This window comes from Gigantopelta aegis, chromosome 10, assembly GCF_016097555.1.
Source record: "Gigantopelta aegis isolate Gae_Host chromosome 10, Gae_host_genome, whole genome shotgun sequence".
Taxonomy (NCBI): domain Eukaryota; kingdom Metazoa; phylum Mollusca; class Gastropoda; order Neomphalida; family Peltospiridae; genus Gigantopelta; species Gigantopelta aegis.
The window spans coordinates 39856588-39883794 of NC_054708.1; the positions used below are offsets into that span (position 1 = coordinate 39856588).

The 27207-nt window shown below is 35.7% G+C and overlaps 1 protein-coding gene across 3 annotated transcripts in view; it reads right to left on the reverse strand.

The window, feature by feature from the left end:
• LOC121384317 (coiled-coil domain-containing protein 186-like) overlaps positions 1-27207 on the reverse strand; it is a 72341-nt gene that overhangs the window by 18254 nt on the left and 26880 nt on the right. For all 3 annotated transcript variants that reach the window (XM_041514653.1, XM_041514651.1, XM_041514652.1), the window contains 12 exons: positions 26897-27025; positions 26401-26613; positions 25400-25519; positions 22200-22304; positions 21327-21425; positions 15318-15404; positions 9419-9561; positions 5069-5249; positions 3149-3223; positions 2172-2256; positions 802-881; positions 252-446 (listed from right to left, as the gene is read on the reverse strand). In XM_041514653.1, coding sequence (XP_041370587.1) covers positions 252-446; positions 802-881; positions 2172-2256; positions 3149-3223; positions 5069-5249; positions 9419-9561; positions 15318-15404; positions 21327-21425; positions 22200-22304; positions 25400-25519; positions 26401-26613; positions 26897-27025 — 1512 coding nt within the window. The remainder of the gene's footprint in view (positions 1-251; positions 447-801; positions 882-2171; positions 2257-3148; positions 3224-5068; positions 5250-9418; positions 9562-15317; positions 15405-21326; positions 21426-22199; positions 22305-25399; positions 25520-26400; positions 26614-26896; positions 27026-27207) is intronic.

Sequence of the window (27207 nt, forward strand, 5' to 3'; positions counted from 1 at the left end):
TTTCATATAAAAACGAAAAAGTAAATAGACCATTGTCTCTTTTAAAGCTATTTCCAGTTGTTTTATTATTATTTCTGACCAGTACCTTGGCTTGTGTAAGACAGCAGGAAATATGAAATGGTGAATGCAGTAAACGTGTGTCCACTTATGCAACACTGGGAAAGATGAAAGGAGAAAATTTTTATATTGTTATCGGTCAACTTCTCTGCAGAAAACCGTGATGAAAGTATTACATGTGTACTAAATCTCACTTGTTCTTGACTGGGTGCCCTGGAGTTGGCAGCTGAGCTGTGGTTACTTGATGTATGTGCCGAGTTCTCTCTATCCACAGTGTTGAGCGAGCCGTTTGAACTGGTACGCGACCCCATGCTGACTGCATCCTTCTCCGTGTGGTTTTCCAGTGCTTCCAGCCTCTTACGAGCTTGTTGCAACTGTCGAGTCAGATCCTATTGCGGCGAAAACCAGTGTTAGTCAAATGTTTTGTTCATCAATTGCATTATTCTGGCTTTTTTGACAAAATTCAAATGGAAAATCCGAGATAAAAACTACTGTGGACTGTCTTGAAATGTATTATAAAGTTCTTAATAAAAAACATGGATGGGAACACCTTTTGAAAGGTAGCTGCTTTAGAAAATTTTATTGCAGATTCAAATGTAAGATTTTTGTCAGCCAATATACATGTGTCTACACTGTCTGCTAGCTGAGGCAGGATGATTTATATCATTGTATTTTAAAGTGACAATGCAATTCATATTGGTAAAAGAAAAACTAATCACTATTATTTTATTGCATAAAACTAACCTTCACATTATTGACATGTCTTTTCTTTAATGTACGGACAACATCTTTTTCATCTTCAAAGCACTGCTTGTATTTTTCCACTAAAACAAAGTCAATTGTTTTATATATAAACATTTCAAACATTAAATAAATAGGTTAAGAATAAAAGACAGCTATAATGTTTTATATATTTGGTTTTCATAGTTCACCAATTCAAGAATAGCTGCTCAGTTTAACTTTAAGTTTAATAATGACAAATATCTAATATATAGCGCCATGGATCTATATATCTATATAGCACCATGGATAATTATATTTATCCTGCAACCAATACAGATAAAGCACCATGGATCTATATATCTATATAGCACCATGGATCTATATATCTATATAGCACCATGGATCTATATATTTATCCTGCAACCAATACAGATAAAGCGCCATGGATCTATATATCTATATAGCACCATGGATCTATATATCTATATAGCACCATGGATCTATATATCTATATAGCACAATTGATCTATATATCTATATAGCACCATGGATCTATATATCTATATAGCACCATGGATAATTAGATTTATCCTGCAACCAATACAGATAAAGCAGTCATATTCTGCTACTAGCAGGATATCACTTTTGACATCACTCTTGTCACGCCACACACATAGCTACATTACAAAATCGCTCATTTGACCTCTAGGTCATCGTAAAATAACAGAAATAGTAGCTTTTCTCCTTAATTTTTATGGTGTGCAGGATAAAGATAATAATAACTAGTTAATGATGTCATATATCTGCTTTATCCTGTTCAGGCTGAATGAGAAATCCACTTGGCAGAGCCTCGTAGAATTTCCCATTCTTACCATCACAGGATAAAGCAGATATCCGACGTCATTCTCTATATATTAGTATTCACAATGGATTAGGAATTTATACATTTTTACAGTGTACCTAAAGGTGTACTAGTCCCATGTTAGGTAGTCGCCACTTGAATTGTCTGTCAGCTAACTAATAAAAAGTAAAGTCTTTCACAACAAAAAATATATTGTACATAAGTCATTAGACATATCTAAAAATTAATGAAATTGTCATGTTCAGAGGCTAGCAGAATATCACTTTACACCTGAAACAGTGAGTTGACATTTTAAAATGTTGTGTAACTGTGATGTGACCAAGTTTGGTCAGGTCAGGTCAGGTCACTAGCCCTCATTTTATAGACTTACCATGAAACTGAAAATTAACCATTACTTAAAATGTACGTTTGCACATTTAAGCAATATTGGGACATTTTGTTTATGATCCAGCCTGCATATAATTCTAATTTAATGTAGCTGGATAACCAGCCACAAAAAGGAAGAGATAATTGAAAGCTGTATACTAACCATCTTTAGTTTTACTGCCTAACTCTGCCTTTAAAGAGTCAACCTCCTCCTGCAACGACTTCTTCACACTAGCCAGTGTTTCAACCTAAAAATAAAAACACATATAATTTGTTTAAATCTTTACATAATACTGCAGTGTTCTTCAAATGTTTTTTTTATTTTAATGAAAAACACTACCACTTCCATTGTTTTTACAAGTGGTTATATCCCCACAAAATTAAAAGTTTATAATATTTTATATAGAATTGCTGAATAAACAGAATGACAGAAAGTAAAAATCATCAGTTACAACCAATTAAATCTGCAACTGAGAACAAAATATCAGATGATAATTAGTAAAAATAAAAGACAGAATGACCGTTTTGATCACGTGACATATTTGGCACTAAATAAGTGGTTTTTCAGTTGGAGATTGCCCAATCCATAAAAAAAGATAAAAAATTCATTGCTCAAAGTATAATATAACTTTTACTGTGTGTATCAAACATACAAATGGATACAGGTATGGGATCAAATAGAGGCTGTTAAAAATAGTGTAAAATTACGTTATGGTAACTGTCGCAAGCTACTGAAGTTTTTCGTCAGTGTGCATTTGGAAATAACTGAGATAGGTGCTGTAAAATATTAGTAGGGTACGGAAAAATAAAGAGGTCACAGAAAAATAAAGAGGGGCACCGAAAAGTAAAGGAGGGTGGCAAAATGCAATAGCGAGGCGGGCTGCCCCACTTTAATGGAGCAGCGAGAACACTACTGTTCTACTGTATACACTCCTTTCAACATACCTTGAAAATAAAATGAAGACATTTTGTAAACTTGCTTTTTCAGTTATTTTTAATGTTTAATACTTGTTCTGGATTAGATTTAATAAAAAAGACTATTTTCTTTATATACTCAAAACCAGTACCACATTGTTAAATTAATGCTGACATGTTATATTAAAATTAATAAACAAAATTAATAAAGAAACATCAACTCACCAGATCTTGCACCTTTGCTTCCAACTCCTGGATTTTCTTATTCTTGTTTTCAGCTTCACTCATTAAACTGATGACCTGAATGAATGAATGAATGAATGAATGAATGAATGTGTAATAACCTATATAAGAACAAACAAAATATTGCATGCACCAAAAAAAAAAAAAAAAAGAAAAAAAAAAAAAAAAAAAAAAAAAAAGAGTTGAATCAAAACATGTTGAGTAGTTAAAAGCTGTTTCACAACCCCTGCAATTGCCCAAGGCAATCGACAATGCCGTGTAACCGGCCTCAGTGGCATCGTGGTTAGACCATCCGTCTACAGGCTGGTAGGTACTGGGTTCGGGATCCCAGTCGAGGCATGGGATTTTTAATCCAGATACCGACTCCAAACCCTGAGTGAGTGCTCCGCAAAGCTCAATGGGTACGTGTAAACCACTTGCACCGACCAGTGATCCATAACTGGTTCAACAAAGGCCATGGTTTGTGCTATCCTGCCTGTGGGAAGCGCAAATAAAAGATCCCTTGCTGCTAATCGGAAAGAGTAGCCCATGACAGCAGGTTTCCTCTCAAACTCTGTGTGGTCCTTAACCATATGTCTGACGCCATATAACCGTAAATAAAATGTGTTGAGTGCGTCGTTAAATAAAACTTTTTTTCTCTTTTTTTTTTCGACAATGCCGTGGTGTTTTTCATTCCCAGCTACTTTTTTTCCACAATGGTCTATATTGGATTTTTTTTTCAAGATGGATTTTTTCTTTGTTGTTAAAAATAACATACACTTTATTACCTGAAATTATTTTGCCAAATTAAAATAAAATTCGACAACTGCTTTCAAAATTCGCAATTGGCGAATACGGCGAGTGCCAGAGCTAGCCCTGTATGTTAACTTTTCATAGCAGGTGCAATGCAGGAGCCATTGGATTGCAGGGTTGAGGGTGTGGCAGCTTATACATTCTTGAACCGTTGCTATGGTGCAGTATGGGTGTTCTATCTTTTGTAAAACGTTCAAAATACACTCCTACAAGTCACTTGAAGTGTTATGGTTGGCCTGATGATGAGATATTTGTAGACATACATATATATTGAGAGAGATCGTTCCGATAGTTTAATAAAATTTTCTCTGTAATTTATATTGACAAAATATACTACCCTTTTCTAGTGCCGAGTGGTCTAATCTAAAAGAAAAACTATTTACTTGGGTTTAAAAGGAGGGCATTCGGTATTGGTGACAGATTTCCTAACAAAAATTATGCCGTTATTAAGGTAAATTATTTTAATTGTATAGCGCATTAAATATATTCAGACACTTTAATGTAATATAATTAAAAGATAAAGTTGAACTGGTACATCACTGTGGACTGAGTACGCTGTATATGTTACATAATCATCCCCTTAAAACCCCATTTTTCTTGATCATGCACGTGTCATTCGCGAGTTAACAGTTACATTTCCTTCAGTCGATGAATGAATGTTTAACGACACCACAGCACAAAAAATACAACAGTAGATGAATACCTCCACTGGTATAAATGAATCTTATGGCATATTGTCAAACGAAACAAATAACAAACTCATCATTCAGATTGACTTATAATCCAGAGTTGGAAACATGTTAACGGTAAAACATTATATTTCCACAGCATTTTTGTTGTTGAAGTAATTTTGTTAATTGCAGGGGTTGGTTCCATATGGTCATTTATGAAGGCAAGATGTTTTTATTTATATGTGTACTTTCTGAAATTTGTTAAATACAAGAAAACTATTATTTATATTTTATTCCTGCAGTATTGGGGAACAAATGCCTCAAACCCTCAAATCTGATAATTTCCACAAACACCAATCAAAACCCACCCAAATCAGTCCCCAAGAATAAATACATTTGTGTTTGTGCATATAATTTAAAACAAAACATTCCATTGTACCTGATTATTTAAATTAGTATTATCAGACTGCAACTTAGCATTTTTACGGCTCAGTTTTTCTGTAAGGTCAAGCAATTCAGATTCGCGACGACGGCAGCCTTCCATGTCAGAAACCAAATCTTTATTGGTTACCATCAAATCAGATATGTCTCTATCCAGCGTTTTTATCATGTCCTGAGCCCTGCAATATTAACAAATTGAAGAAAACTTGGAGTGTTTTCTCTTTTATAGATACATCACGTGTCCTCGAACTAGTGCATATTCCCCTAAGGATAATAGTCTGGTTCGAACATCCCAACAGCCAATGGGATGGCCTAAAATATTTCTACTGTGCACCCCTTCCTGTCCCGGTCACGTGACTGTGTAACTTCCTTCTTTTTTCTGTGCAAATCACAGAGAACTGGAAACGGGTATAAATCCTCGAGGACAGGTGACGTATCTGTAAAAGAGAAAACACTTCAAGTTTTCTCCATTTCTTTTCAACATCACCTGTCCTCAAACTAGTGTAGCATTTAACAGATGGCACCGGGTTCAATACTCCGAAGATGCACACGTCTTCTCCCCATGGACCGGTAGGAATCTGACACAGTGGAAGAAAAAGGCCAGCCTTGGTTAGCTCATCCCCCATGGGATGCCCGGAACAGACCAAAACCATGCTGTTAGTACTGACAGTGGTAATCGTGGCATCCGTCAATGGTGTGGAGGAACAATCCCGTGTATTACGTAAAGAATTGCGATCTCATTATCCAACAAATGGGTTCTGACAGGGTGGGTAAGCGTAGCCACCAGGGATGCAGGTGTTAGATAATCTCGCATGCAATTCTTGTGTTAGTGACATCAACAATCTTATGGGTGCATCCATCAGAACATTATACTAAATCATCCCCCTGTTTTTTCTTTCTAGTAAACAGTGAATTGCTAGCTCAATTAGGTGGAAACATGTTGCCAATGTGCTGTGCATAAAACGGACTAATGTTATTCTGACAAAAGTCCTGTCACCAACCAGTGCTTTAACTTCAAAATGGTGCAACAAACAATTGTCAAAGTCGAGTCCTCACTTGTCGATTCATTGCACATCTCAGGGTGCAATTCGTGAATCAGACAGATATCAGCAGCTATGAGGATGACCAGTGTTAACAAGAGCTTGTGCTGCAACCACAGGACCCAGATGATGGAATCCCTCCACATCTTCGCCGGATACATCTCAAAGATAGTAGTTGGCAAAGATCGAGTCAGTGGATAAAGTTTGAGGTGCACCAAACTTTTGATAGAGAAGTTAACACCACAAGCCCAGTGATTGGTGATAATGTGAGTGTGTTGGTTGTAAAAAAAAATAGTTTCATCTGGGCAAAAATCTATGCAATTTTATTTCATCTAGTACCACTGTGTCAAGTAGCCATGTGCTTGAAACACATTTGGGGTACCTGTACAAAAAGTAGTAAATTTTTCTGCGGAACTAGGGTAGTCACAGATGCTACCCGTTATCTCAGAAATTAGCAGCTTCACCCCCAATTTTTTCTGATTCACTTTAAGGATGAGGGATGATAGTATTTATGTCCGTGGCATTTATGTTGATAGATACACTGCAGGTAGGAGTTTTAGCCACATATGTTACTATTGTCATCTATGGGATTTGATTTGGTAGGATTCACCCTGTTAAGATACTGTTAATAGGTGTATTGCAGTGCAGCGGCATCATGGCAGCAAGTGCATGCAGGTTAGATGCCGATGGTGGAGGTAATCACTCAGCTTGGTAAGAGCACAGGATCGTAGAGCAAATCCAAGTGGAAACTGTGTTCTTAGTGATGTCTTTCAAATGGCTCTGGTTGCATGAGAGGAACAGGTGCTTTCGATGCTTGCGAAAAGACTTAGTTCACTCGATGTAATGCTTGAGGGCTCAGACAGAACACAGGAAACGGGTTCTTGGCCACAAAGTTCATCAGGAGGCCCAGTGTAATTGAGGTGTTGTCTCTGTGGAACCGCATCATGTCCACATCCATAGCATCTCACCGCCGTAGCCCACTCCAGCAGGAACACAGTCTTCCTTGTCAAAACCTCTAAGGACACCTCAGCTCATAAGGTGTTTTGGACAAGGATCTCAGAACAAGGTTTAGGTTTCATTTCGGTAGACAAAAATGTTGGACCTGGTCGTCGTGTTTGAAACCCTTGACCATAGCATGAATTTCAGGCACTGTTGCCAGCATGGTACCAGTTGCTGAGTCATGAACCGTCGCAATGACTGCGATGTAGCCCCCTATGGTGGAGCCGTTGAGTTTCAATGTTGACCAGAGATACAGCAAAAAGTCTACTAACTTCTCCACACGAATAGTCTGAGGTTTTAGCTTTTACCAGATGCACAATCGGTGTAGCACAGGCACCAGATTTTATATGCAGCAGCAGTGGATGCACAGTGGATGCACAGTGCATTTTCAGTATCGCCGCCATGGTCTTAGAAGAGAAATCTTTCCTGTTTAAACCCTCAGAGATAAGGTTCACACGTGTAGCTGGAACAAGCGTGGATTGGGTTGGTGCTGTCTCGACATGGGATGAAGCAGGAGGCGATCCCAATGGGGTAGATGTAGAGGATCTGGATCCACGAGATGTATGAGGTCGGGATACCAGACTCTGACTATTAAAACTGCTGGAGCATTATTGGTGGAGGGAACGCATAAAAGTGTCCAGACAATACCAACTGATGGCTAGTGTGTCGAGATCGAGAACTTCCAAATCCGGAACCGTTGAGATGTACAACCTCAGCTGACAACTGAAGCCTGCCATGAACAGGTCGACGTGTGGTGTCCAAAGCCGGAAGGCTTCTAGGTTGCGCATCCACTCTGTGGCTGAGTGGAAGTTGCCGTAGACCTGTTACCCGGGTCTACCATCGGTGCCATTCATCAGATCCACTGTATGCTACAGAGTAGGGTCACCCGAAGTGACAATGGCCTGAAGTCCTGGAACCGTGGCAGCATTATACCTGCAAAGGTGTGCTATAATACATTTCCTCTATGACCATTGGTTGTGAAATGACATAAGGACAAATCTTCAGAAGCTGCGAACATGCATGTCAATCACCAGTGCTGAACGGCCGTGGTGAATCGAACCGTGGACGGTCCTGTCAGCTCCCCATTAAGTCTGATTCTTAAGACTGCGTGAGTGATGCCTTCTCTTGAAGCGGCCAGTAGAAAGCAGTGAACAGGCATGCCGATCAGTTGTGCTGGAATGTTGTGGCGATCCAGAATGTATACAGTCCTGACAGGACCTGTCGACTGCCTGTGAAGCTTGATCTAGACTGCGAATCTTGTGTCTCTACTGCGAATAACTTGTGGAAGACCGTGGAAACCACTGCAATCACTGCTCCAATGACTAGTGGATGGTCGACACTTCTCTCAAGATGAGTGAAATGATCGTCTCATTGCAGTTGAACGAGTCCCGTGGGCCACGGGTTCCGTATTGCATGTAGGCATGGTTGCAGCAAGCACCATGACAGAAGCAGTAGATGGTTGCTGGTCTGCGTAAATTCACGGACACGGAATCAGCGATGGAAGGTTGCATGGCAAAAGCTGGAGCCGTCACAGACTTGGCCTTCTTAGCCCACTGGGCTAGGACACGAAGATCTGCACTGAACTCCGTCGGTCCCAAAGAACAGAGTTCATAGGAGTCGCTGCCCCGCCATACATTTCTTGCATTTGAGGCAAGATCACAAAATATAAGAAGTACTAACATCTGACATTGTTAACTAAAAAAGAAGGAAGTTACAGTCACGTGACTGGGACAGGAAGGGCTGCACAGTAGAACGTTAGGCTTAGATTGTTGGGATGTTCTAACCAGATTACTATCCTCAGGGGAATATGCACTAGATTGACAGGTGATGTTGAAAAGAAAAAAGTATTATCACTAAATTTGTTATAAATATCAATTACATAGACAACGTGAAATGATGAAACAATAAATTTAGACCAGTCTACTAAAATAGGGGAAAATGTCATTACTTTGAGGTCAGGTTAAGTTCAAAAGAAATGATAATACCCCTGTAAATTACATAGCAGAAAACAGCTACATGGAACCATAAAACATCTGTAGTAATAAGTAATTCACGAATTAGCAAAAACCTATCTTGATCTTGGACTCCAAACTCTTTGTAATTCACATGTTTAAACTGAATTGGTTTTTCTTTTGGCTTCTTTCAACTCTATTATCTATGCCAACATATTTTCATTTATGCTACTTTCCTTTCAATGTACAATGAAATCCCTCAAAACTAAACCTGCTATAAACTCGAATTCCCTCAAAAGCAGACCAGTCTGGTTTAGAGGGGTTTCACAGTGGTAACATGTTGGAGAGAAAACATACCTATTGAAATCATCTTGCAAGACTGTCAATTCATTCTCCTTGGCCTGGAGTTCTTTGTTCTCGCCCTTTTGTCTCTGCATAATTTCTTTGTACTCCGACATTGTTTTCTCATTGAGTTTCCGTTCATCTTCTAGACATGTTACCTGTAAACCAGAAATCGCTGTGATAATCTATTTTATTGTTATTATTATGGCATATAAAGGCAAATAAGACACAACGGTGACCTGGTATACAAAGCTTTAAAACACATTGTCAAATGAGAGATCTATTGAGAGAAAAAAGGAGACAAATACCAATTTCTGACAGTTAATACAGTTTGTAGGACACAATAAAATGCACTATTTCCACTTAATATTTTTGTAGAGTATGTAATGGTCTTTTTATGAAAAAAAAACCCAAACTATTATATAATAATAGCCCTAGGTGAAAAAAACCCCAGTGTATGGTACTTCCAGCCAATAATTTGGTATGTCAATAATACAAGTAAACTCATGACAAATTCCAATAATATTTCTCTACAAATGTAAATTTGCCAAACTGAAATTCTTGGTACAGATTTTCTTAACTAGAAGAATCATCCTGCACAATATGTCTACTTCAATATTTAACCTTCTGGATACTGTAGGCGAGATACATTTATGTCATATAAGTTTGCGCGGCATCAAGTCCGCACATGTTAATTATGTTAAATTACGTCTTGAAAGAAGTGTTGGGGTATATTTTTAAACAAACAACATAAATTTAATTAATAAAACAATTACCAAAATAACATCTTGATTGTGAATATATATTTATATGAAACTTAAACATCCAAACATACTTTGAATTTCCCTCCAAGTGACATAAAACAACCAATATGGCTGCAGACTAAAGCTGATGGCATGGTCTATATTTAGCTATCGTCCGTTTCATAATTATCTTTGTCCTATATCATATAGTTAATGACACCAGTCCTTGGCTTTTGAAAAACAAAGGCGAGTGAAAAATCGCACACCTCAAAACGCTTAGGCGAGTGAAAAATCACATTCATCAAAATGTTAAGGCGAGTGAAAATCAAGCATTAATTTATGAAGTAATTGGTACATGTAAATGCAGAGACATATGTTGCAAAAATTAACAAATAAACCAATAATGTTTTCTTCTAATTTTATGTTGTTTGGTTCATTAGTGTAGTCTGACTTCTTTTCACAGACAATTTGATTTTTTAATTTCAATATGTACTATTCAAATAATTTTATGCACACTATATATATACCTTTTCAGTGTTAGATGGTTTGATGAATGTGCAGCTAAACATGTAGGTATCAACTTGTTTTGAATTTCATAATTATGTACAACAAACGATTAGGATAGTTGGTATGGAAAAAACCCACTGGTACCAAGCAAGTGGTTCATGAACTACGACCCAAGCATCTCAGGTGCGCACTACCAACTCATATTATTAAAACACTTTTTAAATAACTCATGAAACATAGTCCTACAATTACTTTAATTGATAGCGTTGGTTGGTACATTGACATTGACGTGGCATTTTTAATTCAACAATTACGCAACCTATCTCCCTCCCTCAACATTTTGTAACACGCCATTTGACTAACCGCTACAAGTTACGAACGGCTCAGTATGACGTCATTGATCTAGAACGGCCCACCAAAAAATATACAAACTCTGACACAATCAAGCATTACAAAGGATTTTATTCCAAATGTGGCATGCCATAATAAAGAACCCCATAATTTTAGACACCATCATCAGTGCGTGAAGAATTCCAAGAGTAAAAATAATCTGACCCTGATAGCTCTGATTGGTCAATATGCCACATACTGCATCAAATCATGTTCCAGTCACATGGTCTGTGACTTTATAACAAAAGAAACAAAAATTAAATAGTTGGCAATGATACTTGATTACTGTTACTATAGTGTACAAAGATACATATATAAATAACATATGTACATTCATTAACCTCTGGCTGAAATACAAATATTTAAATGAAGTTTTATTTGATTTTTTTTAAAGATAAAAAATAAAAATAATAGATGTAACAAAAAAATACCATATTCCTACATACCTATTATCATTTCTTTTCCTTCTTTTTACGATTGCCATTTTGGGGACCTCAGGTAAGCTTTGTAGGCCAACAGTTATGAACTAATTGACACAATTTTACCGATTTCACTGATTTCTGTAACAAGTTCATTTGTGTAGGCTACAGAAGCCATTATTTAATTGAATCCCTTTTCTCTTTTTGTAATAACTATATGAACAGTATAAATGAGTTATCCTTATCAGAGGTTGTGATATATTACCTTACAAAAGTGGACTATTTCTAATTAATAATAGGCCTAAGTTAAATAGGCAAAGAAGTTTTGATCGGATTGGTACGTCTTCGAAGGTGTTTATTAAACCTGTTTTTTCAGATTTGTATAGCAAAGGTAAGTACCAGTCATATATTAAAATCTTGCATGGACACTACCGTTCTCATAAAAAAATGTTTTGGGTATTATTAAACGGATCTTTCTATCAGCTACATACGGTAAATAGTGGCAATCAATATACAAAATTATTTTACGTGCGCTGTTTGTTAAGTGTCACGTGTGTTCTTTTTCACACTCGCCAGATTGAAATTAAGTGCGCTGTACACACGCACTTTAAAATACAAGATCTGAAACACTATGGGCCTATTTTACAAAGCCTGTTTTTCTTAAATGCAGGTGTTTAAGCATTGTAAATGTATGTAGTTACATGCGTGTAAGACGTAAACAGGTGTTTAAGCACTGTAAATGTATGTAGTTACACGTGCAAGACGTAAACAGGTGTTTAAGCACTGTAAATGTATGTAGTTACATGCGTGTAAGACGTAAACAGGTGTTTAAGCACTGTAAATGTATGTAGTTACACGTGTAAGACATAAACAGGTGTTTAAGCACTGTAAATGTATGTAGTTACATGCGTGTAAGACGTAAACAGGTGTTTAAGCACTGTAAATGTATGTAGTTACATGCGTGTAAGACTTAAACAGGTGTTTAAGCACTGTAAATGTATGTAGTTACATGTGTAAGACTTAAACAGGTGTTTAAGCACTGTAAATGTATGTAGTTACACATGTGTAAGACGTAAACAGGTGTTAAAGCACTGTAAATGTATGTAGTTACACGTGTAAGACATAAACAGGTGTTTAAGCACTGTAAATGTATGTAGTTACACGTGTAAGACATAAACAGGTGTTTAAGAACTGTAAATGTATGTAGTTACATGCGTGTAAGACGTAAACAGGTGTTTAAGCACTGTAAATGTATGTAGTTACATGCGTGTAAGACGTAAACAGGTGTTTAAGCACTGTAAATGTATGTAGTTACACATGTTAAGACGTAAACAGGTGTTTAAGCACTGTAAATGTATGTAGTTACACATGTTAAGACGTAAACAGGTGTTTAAGCACTGTAAATGTATGTAGTTACATGTGTGTAAGACGTAAACAGGTGTTTAAGCACTGTAAATGTATGTAGTTACACATGTGTAAGACTTAAACAGGTGTTTAAGCACTGTAAATGTATGTAGTTACACATGTGTAAGACTTAAACAGGCTTTGTAAATTCGACACTATTTACAGTTAATTACAGATGTTTGCTGAATAATGATAATAAATTTTGACATTGGCTTTTTTCATATTGTCATTTTATGTAATCCAAACTAAGGAGCATGGAACACCATTTATATTTATTTTATTTTCATAAACTAAATTAACCTGAAATAAACTATAATAGGAAGTATTTTTTGTTTGGATCTGTTGTTGTTTCTGTGAACAGTAGCAACAGAAGTGGTTGTTTTACTTGTTGCTGCGCAGACTTATGTGCCATCATGCAGGCCAGTAAATAGAGGTACCACTAAAAAAACGTTTATTACTTGAGCTTGAAAAAATTATCTAATACTTTACTTCCTGTAGTAACGCGTTTATTGTTGCATTGTACTGTGCCAGTGAAACAAATACTTTACTTCCTGTAGTTACGCGTTTATTGTTGCATTGTACTGTGCCAGTGAAACAAATACTTTACTTCCAGGAGTAACGCGTTTATTGTTGCACTGTACCGTGCCAGTAAAACAAATACTTTACTTCCTGTAGTAACGCGTTTATTGTTGCACTGTACCGGGCCAGTGAAATAAATACTTTACTTCCAGGAGTAACGCGCTTATTGCTGCCCTGTACCGTGCCAGTGAAACAAATACTTTACTTCCTGCAGTAACGCGCTTATTGCTGCCCTGTACCGGGCCAGTGAAACAAATACTTTACTTCCTGCAGTAACACGCTTATTGCTGCCCTGTACCGGGCCAGTGAAACAAATACTTTACTTCCTGCAGTAACGCGCTTATTGCTGCACTGTACTGGGCCAGTGAAACAAATACTTTACTTCCTGCAGTAACCCGCTTATTGCTGCAGTGTACCGGGCCAGTGAAACAAATACTTTACTTCCTGCAGTAACGCGTTTATTGCTGCCCTGTACCGGGCCAGTAAAACAAATACTTTACTTCCTGCAGTAACCCGCTTATTGCTGCCCTGTACCGGGCCAGTGAAACAAATACTTTACTTCCTGCAGTAACGCGCTTATTGCTGCACTGTACTGGGCCAGTGAAACAAATAATTTACTTCCTGCAGTAACGCGCTTATTGCTGCCCTGTACCGGGCCAGTGAAACAAATACTTTACTTCCTGCAGTAACGCGCTTATTGCTGCACTGTACCGTGCCAGTGAAACAAATACTTTACTTCCTGCAGTAACGCGCTTATTGCTGCACTGTACCGGGCCAGTGAAACAAATACTTTACTTCCTGCAGTAACACGTTTATTGTTGCATTGTACCGTGCCAGTAAAACAAATACTTTTAAAGATATATTTTGACTTTAAAGTGACTGACCCTTGTTTTTAAACACTAAGGCATATTTTTCACTATTAGAGCCGTTTATGATCACTGAAATCAAATGTTACTTATATTTTATTGTTTAGATTATCCATTTCCCTACAATCAAAGTGTTTCTGGTCATCCTGGTGTTTCTAATACCACAAAATGCATCTTTCATATTTTTAAAAACGCATGTGTGTCTGAGAAGTAACAATTATGTAGTCGCATTTTAGTCTATTTTTATGGGTATTTCAACATCACAGACTCTGAAAAATATGCCTTAGTGTTTAAAAATTAGGGTCTGCCCCTTTAAAATATAACACAAATGCTAAGTTGCACAAACTTTAGTGCCACCAATGTATCTCGCCAGACGTCAAACAAGTTGGTTCACTGTACACTCCATACAGAGCATTTCCTAATTCATATTTCCTGCTGTTCTAACACTGATTGGAAAAAATAATAGAACAACAGGGAACAGACTTATCAAGACTATGGTGGATTTAATTTTTGTTTTTCAATGGAAAATACCTGGGAATTTTTAGTGCGGCAAGTATTTTCATTTGACAACAATGGCGGAACATTGCAGTCATTCGAGTAATCGATAGCTGTTTGTGACAGCTAATTTGATAATACCAGCAACAAAATTAAAGAAATATCGGGATATGAATTCAAGTTCATTTCTAACAAAATAATTGTGGTCAGCAAGATCAACACAGTAATTGAGAACAATGGCCCTAAATACTGAACAGCTCAAACCAATTACACGTAAGTAAGTAAAACTTTATTAAAAAAAGCATAATTTTAAATCGAAGTACTTGATCTAAAATATCCGAAACATTAGGGAAAATAAACACGAAAACAGTACTTACCTGTTCACATGTGAACATTATTTGATTTATTTATAAATATTTTAAGTGAAAATATATGATTAAAAGTTATAAACCTGTACCCCCTCAACATGGTTTCCCCCAAAAATTAATCCAGTAGTGAGAACGCTGAGTACCTTTTCATGCAGCATCTTAAGTTCCTCTATCACCTCTTTGTGCTGAGCATTCAATGCATCAAAATTTGTCTTTGTCTCAAGATACAACTGAAAATAAAATGAGGTTCTATTTCATGTAATTATAAACCATAATAATGTCAGGATGTATAAAATTGTTTCAACAAGTCCCACAAATCAATTGCTTGTAAAAGTGAACACCTAAGTATTTAAAAATGTGAAATTTTGCCCTTGAGCCACATTCATCAACTTAGTATCTGTCATTATTAAAGACCAAAAAGCATCAATAATGTGAAGGAAAAAGAAAGAACAAGAATTCCATGGAATTAAATTTCTTACCTATCATAAATTTAATGATGTTCATCACAATGCATGTTTTAAAAACAAAAACAAAACATACTTAGGTTTCCCAGTGACTAGTGTTGGAGACCTATTGTAACCAACAGAATTCTCCTTCTTCTTCTTATTATTATTCCAGCAAATACTTCTCACATGCCTCAAAAACTACTTTCCCAAAAGTCATGAAATTTTAGTAAAACATACATGTAGGGTATGTTCATCAGATTTAATGTGTTAAAATATGGGTCTCCTATGAACTTGCCTATTGCAACCATCCTGAATATTGCATGTATTTTTGCACTTAATCTATTTAAAACAATTATAAAACAAAATGTTCTCATCTAAAAGTAATGAAATTTGGGCACAAGATTGACAAATGGGCGATTTATATAAGGTAATAATTTGTATATTGTTTGAGCTTGCATATAGCAATCAACTTGAAATATGCACACTATTTTACAATTTCCCTGCTATTTTTGCTGTTTTTTAATTCAGCAATTTCTTCTAAACACCTGTAATGACATGACTGACAGTTTGACATCAGACAAACAACCACATTGGCCCTTACACCATACCCTGCGATTTTGACCTGGTTAAAGTAAATGGCGGCCATTTTGGATTTCACTTTTTTTTACTTAAGGTTTTTCTCAAAATCAAAATAACTGACATGGTGATTTTTTTCAAAGCAACATGACCAGCTTGTCCTGCCTAACAAAAAAAGTTATCGGGAGTGGGGTAGTCTGACAAACAACATGGCCACCATGGACAGGTTAATGATGTCATAAATTTCAAAGTTGCTCAATTTTGCTTATTTTTCCTTCCTATTAATAATATACGTTTTGCATTGGTAAATGAACGTAAATTCCAAATTTAAGACTTCTAAGTTATTTTGTTCAAAAGGAAAACATATTTAAGTAAATAGCAAAAAAATATTTTATTAATAATTTTCCCCCATTTTTGAAGGCCTTTAATTATATTTCTGTTCAGAATATAACATTGGTTTTTCTATTAACCCGTGTCCTGCCGCTGACGTGTATACATGTCAAGCGTCATCACAATGACGTCACTTAGCATTGTTTTCATTTAAAAATTGTTTTCTAAAATAATTGTTGACATTTTTGTCAAAAACAAAGTAAGAAAATGTCAATAAATAGTCTTAGGATGACATATCCAAATATTTGCTAAATTGTTGTTGTACATGTTATATTTTTTTGAAAATAGAAATGACCCGTCAAATGGCGCATGGTATTGTTTGTTATTGTTTCTTATTTTTTGGTAGTGGTTTCTTTTATTTGTACAAATTTGTCATAATACACTTATATATGAACTACATCATGACAGTTGCATTAAAATAGAATAAGTATCACTTTGCATGTCTAAAAAAAAAGGTACAAACACAATGAAATAGTTGTAATCAGACGTCATAAACAGTGATCGAAAAGCACCATTTCCCCATTTCTATTTATAAACAACAGGTCATGTGACAGCACATTTCCCGCCATACAATTTGCCAGCAGTAATGCACATTGCTTGCATGTGCTGCTAACCATTTTCAATAATAATTACAACATGACTACTCATACTACAGCAGACAATATTCTAACTAGCTATGTTTGCTTGAACAGTTACGTCGACTATATGATTGAATACGTATATGTGTTCGTTTTTGTCGTTGTTTCGTCGTGTTTTTCTACCAGTTTTTCCTTTTTCCTTTTCAACAATACATATTAGTCACACTGGTATTAATCAGTATTGAGTGGATATATAATTTTTTGTCTCCTTTTTTTAATGAATTACAAACGATGGGTTACGAATATCTGCTAACTAGTCTGGGGAATATCTTGACCTACAATATTTTCAACAACCAATCACAGATCATTCTCTTTGCGTGTCACACATAATTATGTAGCGGCACAGGTTTTGGTTTTTTTTGGGGGGGGGGGTTTTAAATTATTATTATTGTTGAAATAGATTAAAGCATAAAAAATCAGGCGTGTGTGCTAGGATTTTAGGTGGGAGTTTATAGGAGAATTCAGTCATGCCGAAAACGATAGAGATATTCGGACAAAATGAGCTGGCCTGAAACTGTTTCATCATGTACTAATATTTCCATGATTTCTCCCACAATATTAGTTGTAATCCATGTAAAAATGTGTAGTGCTTCGTTTGAAACCCTATATTATACATAGCTGGTTGGTAGTAATGCTAAAATTAATAAATGTTGTTTTTCAGTTTCAGGTATTTTCGTTTAATTCGGGCACAAATTAGCCTGCCTTTCTCCCCCTCCCACCCCTACAAAACAAAACGGGACCCCATACGCTTATGATTAGTACATCAGGCCTGTACCAATGGGTGTGGATGTGTTGGGGATATAGACACCCTCACCGCGAGGCCCAATGTTTTTTTCCATGCAACAGTTATGGATCGTTTTTTAGAACATCGACATCATCCGATCTGTTTCGTGTTACGCAACACTCCCCAAAAATCGTGCAGTAGATATGGACCTATATAATATGTGAAAATTACCGTAGGATAATGGTTTGCAATAGATTCAAAGTAAGTAATCATGTTTTTTATTTTTTTAAAATGGTGAAAACTAAATTTTAAAAAATAACAATTAAAAAAACATTTCCACATGCTTTTTAGCAGGGTGGACACTGTTGTGTAGGAAATGACCCGAAACATTGTTTTTGTCTCAAAAATTGTTAAACAAATTATTTCATGCAAATAAAATGTATTCAGGATGTAATAATCACAAATAATAAAACGATCCTACATTGTTGATAAAAATAAAATAAAAAATCGCAAAAACTTCAAAGTGTAGTTGACCTATATTATCGCTGTTTGACCCAGATACAACCGCCAGTGATTTCTTTTTCTTTCACTCCCTCTATAAACATGTCAGAAGAAAGGAAGGAAATGTTTTTAGTTAACGATGCACTCAACACATTTTATTTACGGTTATATGGCATCAGACATATGGTTAAGGACCACCCAGATATTGAGAGAGGAAACCCGCTGTCGCCACTTCATGGGCTACTCTTTTCGATTAGCAGCAAGGGATCTTTTATATGCACCATCCCATAGACAGGATAGCACATACCACAGCCTTTGATGCACCAGTCGTGATGCACTGGCTGGAGCGAGAAATAGCGCAATGGGCCCATTGACGGGGATCAATCCCAAACTGACTGCGCATCAAGCTAACGCTGTACCACTGGGCTACGCCTCGCCCACATGTCAGAAGTTGTACAGATATAAATTCATGATTCTGATAATAATGTTTTCAACATTTACTTGTGTGACATCTCAAGTGACCTATTGCGGTAGGGCGCATATTTTCTACATCTGCTCGGACTACCGTGTGTCACGCATAAACGTTTCACATTTTTGACTTCTCAAAAATTTCCTAATCAATTCCAACTACATTTTGTGCTACACATAAACAAATTCTGACCTCCCCCCCAACTCCAAGGGTCTAAGCAACAGGGCCCAACATAAAAAAAGTGAACCGGCATAAGCCTACGGGCTCCCATTTTTATTGGGGATGCAGGCAGATTTTTGCCAAAGTTTTTTTTTTTTTAGATCTATATGTCTACTCTGCTATAGCATTTTCCATTAATTTATCACATACATTTTTTGTAACTTTCACATGTGTTTTCTTCAAAATATCTAAATATGACTGCCAGAATAATCTGGCTTGTTGAACATAAGTAGATCGAGTCAGGGGGTGGGAGGTAGTAAGCGTGGTTTAAATTTTTTCGGTTCATCGAGATATGAACCTCTGGACCAATCAGATTGCCGTAAAGTGTATAGATGCAAAGAAAATTTACTTATTAGTTTTTAATTATAATTTTCATAATTATTAATGAAAATATGATATACTGAAATTTGCAGCTGTTGTCATGGTAACATAAATAATATAACTGACTACAAAATGCTATAATTACATAGGTGGATCTTCTTTGTATATGTGTGTGTAATTTCATGTGGAAATGTCAAAAGATTTTAATAATATTACTAGAAATATATAATAGTTAATTTTGGACATTATCTTCACAATTTACAAAAAAGCGTTGATGACAGTATGTGCATTGCACCCTCTGATTCTGAAAAAATTGGCCATCTACTTAATTTTTTCTTTAAATCAATCACTATGGTTAATAAATCACAGCATACACTTAAATTAATTCATGTTTTCTTAATTATTAATGAAAAAATTGTCTATTGAAATTTTCAGCTGTTGGAATGGTAACATAAATAAATTACCGTCTACAAAATGCTATCAAAAGAAATGTTTTATTTAACGACGCACTCAACACATTTTATTTACGGTTATATGGCATCAGACATATGGTTAAGGACCACACAGATTTTGAGAGGAAACCCGCTGTCGCCACTACATGGGCTACTCTTCCGATTAGCAGCAAGGGATCTTTTATTTGCGCTTCCCACAGGCAGGATAGCACAAACCATGGCCTTTGTTGAACCAGTTATGGATCACTGGTCGGTGCAAGTGGTTTACACCTACCAATTAAGCCTTGCAGAGCACTCACTCAGGGTTTGGAGTCGGTATCTGATAAAAAATCCCATGCCTCGACTGGGATCCGAACCCAGTACCTACCAGCCTGTAGACCGATGGCTTACCACGACACCACCGAGGCCGGTACAAAATGCTATCATTACGTAGGTGGATCATTATGGTATATATGGGTATAATTTCATGCTAAAATGTCCACGGATTTTAATATTACTAGAAATATAGAACAGGTGAAAATTATTTAAATTTGGCAGGATAAGGGTTAATTATGCTGCACAATATACTGCGAATACAACACTACAGACGGATATTTCATATGTTGTACCAAAATTGAGAAATAATCATTTCTTATTGCCTTCCAAGACCATACATATAACTTATTTCAAAGTTGTTGTTTTTTGGGGGGGTTTTAACTGCCAGTTTAAAATTCCATTCTCAGCAAATGACATTAATTTTCTTTTTTCTTTTTTTTTGGTAGAAAAATATTTAATTTATAATTTTGTCCCATATTTGAAGTTATGTAATTTCGTTTGTATTCAGGATATGACATTTATTTTTCTATTAATATGTTTTTCGATATACTATGAATAACCTGGTAAGACACTTCATACGGTAATTTCATATGTTGTACAAAAGTTGAGATATAATCATTGCTTGTCGTCTTCCATGACCACAAATAAAACATATTTTTCACAATTTTTATTTTAACCAAAAACAGTGACTCAATCATTCGTGCATTTTTATCTGCTGCTAAATGTTTTTTTGTTTTTTGGTTGTTGTTGTTTTGAGGGTGAATTTTGCTGAATTCAAAATTGCATATTTGGAAAATGTTAGATAATAGCTAGGAGACTGCTTCAAAATTAAAAATAAATATATAAATAAATTCAATAATGTTCATCTCAATGCATGTTTTAAAAACAAAACAAAACATAATTATAATTATTATTATAATAAATAAATAAATAAATAAATATAAAAAATTAAATTTAAAAATCAATCAATCAATCTAAAACTCTTACTTTTTTCTTACTTCAAACAAAACTGAAATTATATACAAAAAAATTATTTGTAGGATGGGACGAACTATAATTTGCAATGTGTAAAAATTGTATAGGTTGACAAACAAATCTTACCTTTTCACGGTCATTCCACTCCTGTCTTTGGACAATTAGTTCAGACTCCTTTATTTTCAGCTCTTTATCCAAGGAGTTTGACTTTATCTCTTCAGACTCCTACAAATATGATAAACTGTAATCTTTGAAATTGCTACAGCTACCAATACAAACTTGTGGCATGAAAACAAATTTAAAAAACCCAAATATCTTTCACTTCAAGATGTGATGTCAAAAGTTATTACTATCAAGAAAATATACTACTAGTCAAGCTAAAGTGCATATTAAAAAACCCCAACTAGTTAATGTGCTTAGTAGCATAGTGGCAACCTACTTTAGGCAACAGTCTTCTAAATTTACAGGACCAAAAAAACACTTTTAAAAACCAAACCTTTTTGCACTTAACACTTGGAAGAACAACTAATACAGGGTTTTATTCTGGACCCAAAAGTTATTAGCAATTTGGTAAATATGGTTTAAAAAACCCCACAAAAAAACTGTAGCCTAGTTCAAGTTTCAATTAGCCAAGTTGCAAAAATTTAGCTTTTGCCCCAGGCTAACTTACCATTAATGTGATTCTGTATGCAAGTTTATCAATATAGTACATATACATAGTACCTTTTGTATATTTGTGTAATAAAGGTCGACATATGAGCGATTTTTCCACTCAGTAATGTAATTATACAGAATGTTCACAGAAGGCTTAATTGAGATGGAAATTGTAAATCTGCATTACTAATAGTAGAGGAACAATGCACAGAATTCCACACAGGAAATAATGTATGAAATCACATTAATGGAAAGCAGGCCTAAGTAATGGTGAAACACATTTGAAATTTGTTTCTTTAATTTGCATATGCCAATCTGGTGAATGACAGCTTAAACCGTGCTAACCTGGTAAGTTTTTATCATGCGCTGACAGTCTCTTCGGATTTGTTGGGTCTCTTCTTTGGCTTCTTTCAGTCTCTTAGTGGTGGTTTCCAGAGATGCTTTGGTTTCCTAACACATGAAAATATGAATTAAGGTTGATGACAGTCACTTTTCGCACACTTGTTTTGCCTTTGTAAACAATAAATGTAACATATTCAATAGAATTTATTTTATGTGATATATCTGACAAATGGTATGTTTTATTTCTTTCATCTTTTAAAACTTGAACTTAGTATTTTGTTTAAAATTATGAAAAATTAAAACTTACTGATATGTAAACGGCATTGTCTGCTCAATGTAGAACTCAGAACTATTTTGATAGTGGTCAAGGTAACAAGACAGTTTTTATTTTAAAATGGTGAATAATTGTAATATAGCTAATTTAGAATCTGAATGATGTCGGTATTCCACTGATGTCACTTTGCATCTCCTTACAGTAACAATAAACTGGGGTGCAATATGTTTTTGTTTTCAGAAAGCTGGAAAAATTCCATGGCAAAACTGCTAAATTGAATTTTTTTTGGTGAAAAGTACTAATGCACCTGACTGTTTGAAGAAAATCTTGTATTTAAAAAATTGTACTATTTACAAAATATTGATTTGAACTGAAATTATTGTAATGTAGCGTTCCTGGTTTTCAGTCTGTCTCTATCTTTCATATTTTCCTTGGTTATTATATTCAGTTAAGATTCTGATTATGATCTAACTCTACTCACTTATGAATATCAGGAATGTTATTTTCTCTTTGCTACCAGGGATAATACAATAAGTGTCGTGCAACCGTTTTAAATGTTGTCGGCAGAAGTCCGTGCAAGAGTGTGGCCTGACTGAATCAACCAATCAGGTTGGTCAGGTTAGATCATTTTTCGACGCACGTTATTCATCCCCACTTGCGCTCGGGTTGTTTTTCTGTGAGGTTAGTTTTTGTGTGCTGTGTTGTTTTTCGTTTTATATATATGTAAACATGTTTGCTTCCATTCCTAGCTGTCTGCCCATTTAAATATACGTTTAACCAATGTATATCTTATAAGTTTCGGTTATTAAAATTATAAATTAACTACGTAAAGCGAGTCAGGCAATGACCCGTGTTACGTGTAAGGTGTAATTGTCCCATATATAATTCCGTGTTTTTACCGTGCACAAACTGTCCGCTTAATCGTTTTGGCTGAGTTAGAGAATGGACGACCCGTCTGAATAAATTAAACCTGATTAAATTAGGATCTCGTTGATTTTAATAAGCGGTCTTCGTCATTGTCGATGGTTTGTAACCCCATTCCGAATAAGTGAGTCCTAATTATATGGATTAACGACTACTTTAATAGGGTGTTTTGGTTAAAAATAGCTTTGAAGGGGGCTGTCCAATATATATGATTTAACGGAGTTCGTGTACACCGGCATGGATGGGTAATCGTGTAAGGTGTAGAGCCTAATTATTTGGTGTGTGCTGTCCTGCAGATGTAAATTTAATTCGCGAATATTCTTTGTCAGGATTATCCACGACACATTCATACACGTCCCTAAATATAAAAATTTTTATGGATAGGTGGGTGTAAATTTATTTATTTAGTGGTAGTCAATTCATATATGGATCTTGGAGGACTACCATACATATTTGTTATTTGTTTGTACTCCCTTGAATAAACGTGTAATCTGTTTGTTTGTTAGTTTGGGTTTTCTGTGCTAGCCAAGTCGGTCTGGTTTATAGTAATTTCAGCCTTCTAGAGAATTATTAATAGACTCTTAGTACCAGCAAAAGTCTACAACCGAAAGGGGTAGCCGAACCAGTGGTCCCCAGATTGGGACCCGAAAAGTAAATTTCATTACAAGTGGAACCTCCGGCAGGACCCGAAAAGTAAATTTCATTACAAGTCACTTGCCCACAAAACAATTAACTCGTCCCAAAATTTATTTTTCAGGATGAATTTTATTTGTAGATTGCTGGACATTGCATTTTAGGACATTTAATTTTTTTAATTTTCAAGGCGAGTATACCTTCGGTTTTCCTTAATAATTCTAGCGTTTGGCACTCTAGATGCGAGTCCAACACACACACTTAGTTGGAGACTGCTTAGATCCCGTTACAAATTTTCCTGTACGCGTGTCTACTCACTGTTCTTTAACATTTAGTCAATTAAATGTCAATTGCATAAACATTTAATATATCAATTTAATTGGGAAACAAATACAAAAATTTGAGAGAGAGAGAGAGAGAGAGAGAGAGAGAGAGAGAGAGAGAGAGAGAGAGAGAGAGAGAGAGAGAGAGAGAGAGAGAGAGATGGAGGGGTTGGGGGTCAGTTATAGTTTTCTTACATGCACAACTAATCGAAGTCTGTGAATGGCCTCGCGCCTTGGACAAGCTTTGAAATGGTGGACGACATTTGCTGTAGATTACGGAATTACAAAAATCTTAAGTGTACAAAAGGGGTAAAGAGGCAGTTTGTGTCTGGAAATTCTGGTTGCCTGGCCGACGACTGAATTGTAAATTGTACTTGTTCGAGCAAATTTTTACCCGTCCTGGGCGAGCGGCCAAGTACTTTTGGCCAGTCCTGTAAGATACATTATATTTTTTGTCTATAATGTCAAAACAACGGTGTGAAAAATGACTGTCTTCGACCTAAACAACAAAATACAATAATAACATACTGTTCTTTCTAAGGGCCATGAGCTAAAAATTTACATTTCATTAATCTTACTGTTCATTTATTAACAAAACATCTTATTCATTTAAGGATTGTCTATTATTTCTTTTTTATTAATCGTGGTATGAACAAAAAAATCATCTGCAAGCTGTGTGAATTGGCGAAGCCATTGGCACATAAGTTGGTGGATGATTTTTTTTGGTTTTCATACCCAGATGAATGTAAAAGAAGAGATAATTCTTATAATTAAATTTGAAACATACCTACAAATAATAACACTAAATGTTCACCTTTTATTTTGAATTATTTTGTTTGGTTCTAAACAATAACGCTCAATAAGACAAAATACCAATATAAAGATATGACCAATAGGATGGCATTAATTGCTCTTGTAAAATGACATATTGTCACTCATGATAAAATGTTATAAAATAACACACACAAAAAAACCTACCAACAAAAACAACTAAAAATGCACGTTCCGAGGTCAGGTTAATGTATGAAGAGATATAATAAAACCCAAACCTTATGAGCTTCCAGTTCAGCCCTCAGTTTGTTTTGTGCCCACTTAATTCTTACATCCACAGATGAAAAGTTTTCTCGCAGTTTCTCAATCTCTCTGTATGCTGCACCAAGTTCTGAACACTGCAATCAGTATCATGAATCATCTTAATGAGAACATACCACATGTAGGCAGGATTCGGCCTATGGTGGTCGACCATCACACAGACTGACATGTATTTAAAGTTCTGACCATCAATGTTGGTATTGATGGTGCCTTCAATCGCCACAGACCGGCCTCGGTGGCGTCATGGCAGGCCATCGGTCTACAGGCTGGTAGGTACTGGGTTCGGATCCCAGTCGAGGCATGGAATTTTTAATCCAGATACCGACTCCAAACCCTGAGTGAGTGCTCCGCAAGGCTCAATGGGTAGGTGTAAACCACTTGCACCGACCAGTGATCCATAACTGGTTGAACAAAGGCCATGGTTTGTGCTATCCTGCCTGTGGGAAGCGCAAATAAAAGATCCCTTGCTGCCTGTCGTAAAAAGAGTAGCCTATGTGGCGACAGCGGGTTTCCTCTAAAAACAGTGTCAGAATGACCATATATTTGACGTCCAATAGCCGATGATAAGATAAAAAAATCAATGTGCTCTAGTGGCGTCGTTAAATAAAACAAACTTTACTTTTTCAATCGCCACAGGTTTACGATACAATGTCAGCACAACAAAATCACAAAATTCATGGCTTATCATATTACCTACAACACTAATACATTTCTAAACAGAACCATGTGTAGTTTGTAGTAAGGGTAAAGAAAACACAAAGGATGACCCAACAAAACTGTTTGTACGATTTATTTGCCTATATCCTATATTTTGTATTGCTTGAATCACCAGACGCTGAAAAAGCCTATCAGTTTAAGTGGTCTAACACTGGAAATTAAAACCCTACTAGCACATGCAGTTTTGCAAGTAAATTTTTTTGAATGGCATGTTTTCTATCAAGTCCCATAGCACACTTACCTTAGATTCATGGTCCTCCACCAGCTTCTGCTTTTCCAGTTTGCTGCATTTTATTTTCATGACAAGAGATTCACGCTCCCTGGCAGCATCACGTAACTTGTTTTCAAGTTTATCGACCACTTTTTGCATTTCAATGTTTTTCTGCTCCGATTCAGCATATTTCACAACCATTGAATTCTTTTCTTGAAGACAGTCTTCATACATCTTAGTAATCTAAAAAAAGAGAGAAGATTTCAATGGATTAAGACAGTAAGCATGAGCTACACAAAATATATGGCTTTAGTGAAGTTTGGCATATTACTTCATGTAATCAAGTCATAAATGATCTTTCTCTTTAGACTAATTGTTTGTATCAGTAAGGATGAATTTAACTTTTATTAATCTGTGAAGGCCCATGATATCAAACATGATAATTTTCCCAGACATTTCAAACAATTTGAAAAACAGATACATCAAGTATAAAATATGAGCAGGATTTGACAATGTTTTAAATCACCTGTTCCACTCTACATCTCATTTCATTCTGCAATGTGTTTATGGCACGTTTAGCTGATGCATCATGAGATGAAAGTCTGTCTTTTAAAGCATGGAGTTCATTTTGCTGTTGAGCTATCATGTACTCCAACTGAAGGAAAAAGAAAACTATGTTAGTTAAATATTTATATGGTTTCTAAGTGAAATAAAACCAGCAAAAATTCAAAAAATTCAAGTGTTTTTTTATCTATACACAAAATTTGTTGTAAATGTACATATACCATATAATAAATACTCAAAAGATGGATTCCATTCTTCTTATTGTAGTAAAGA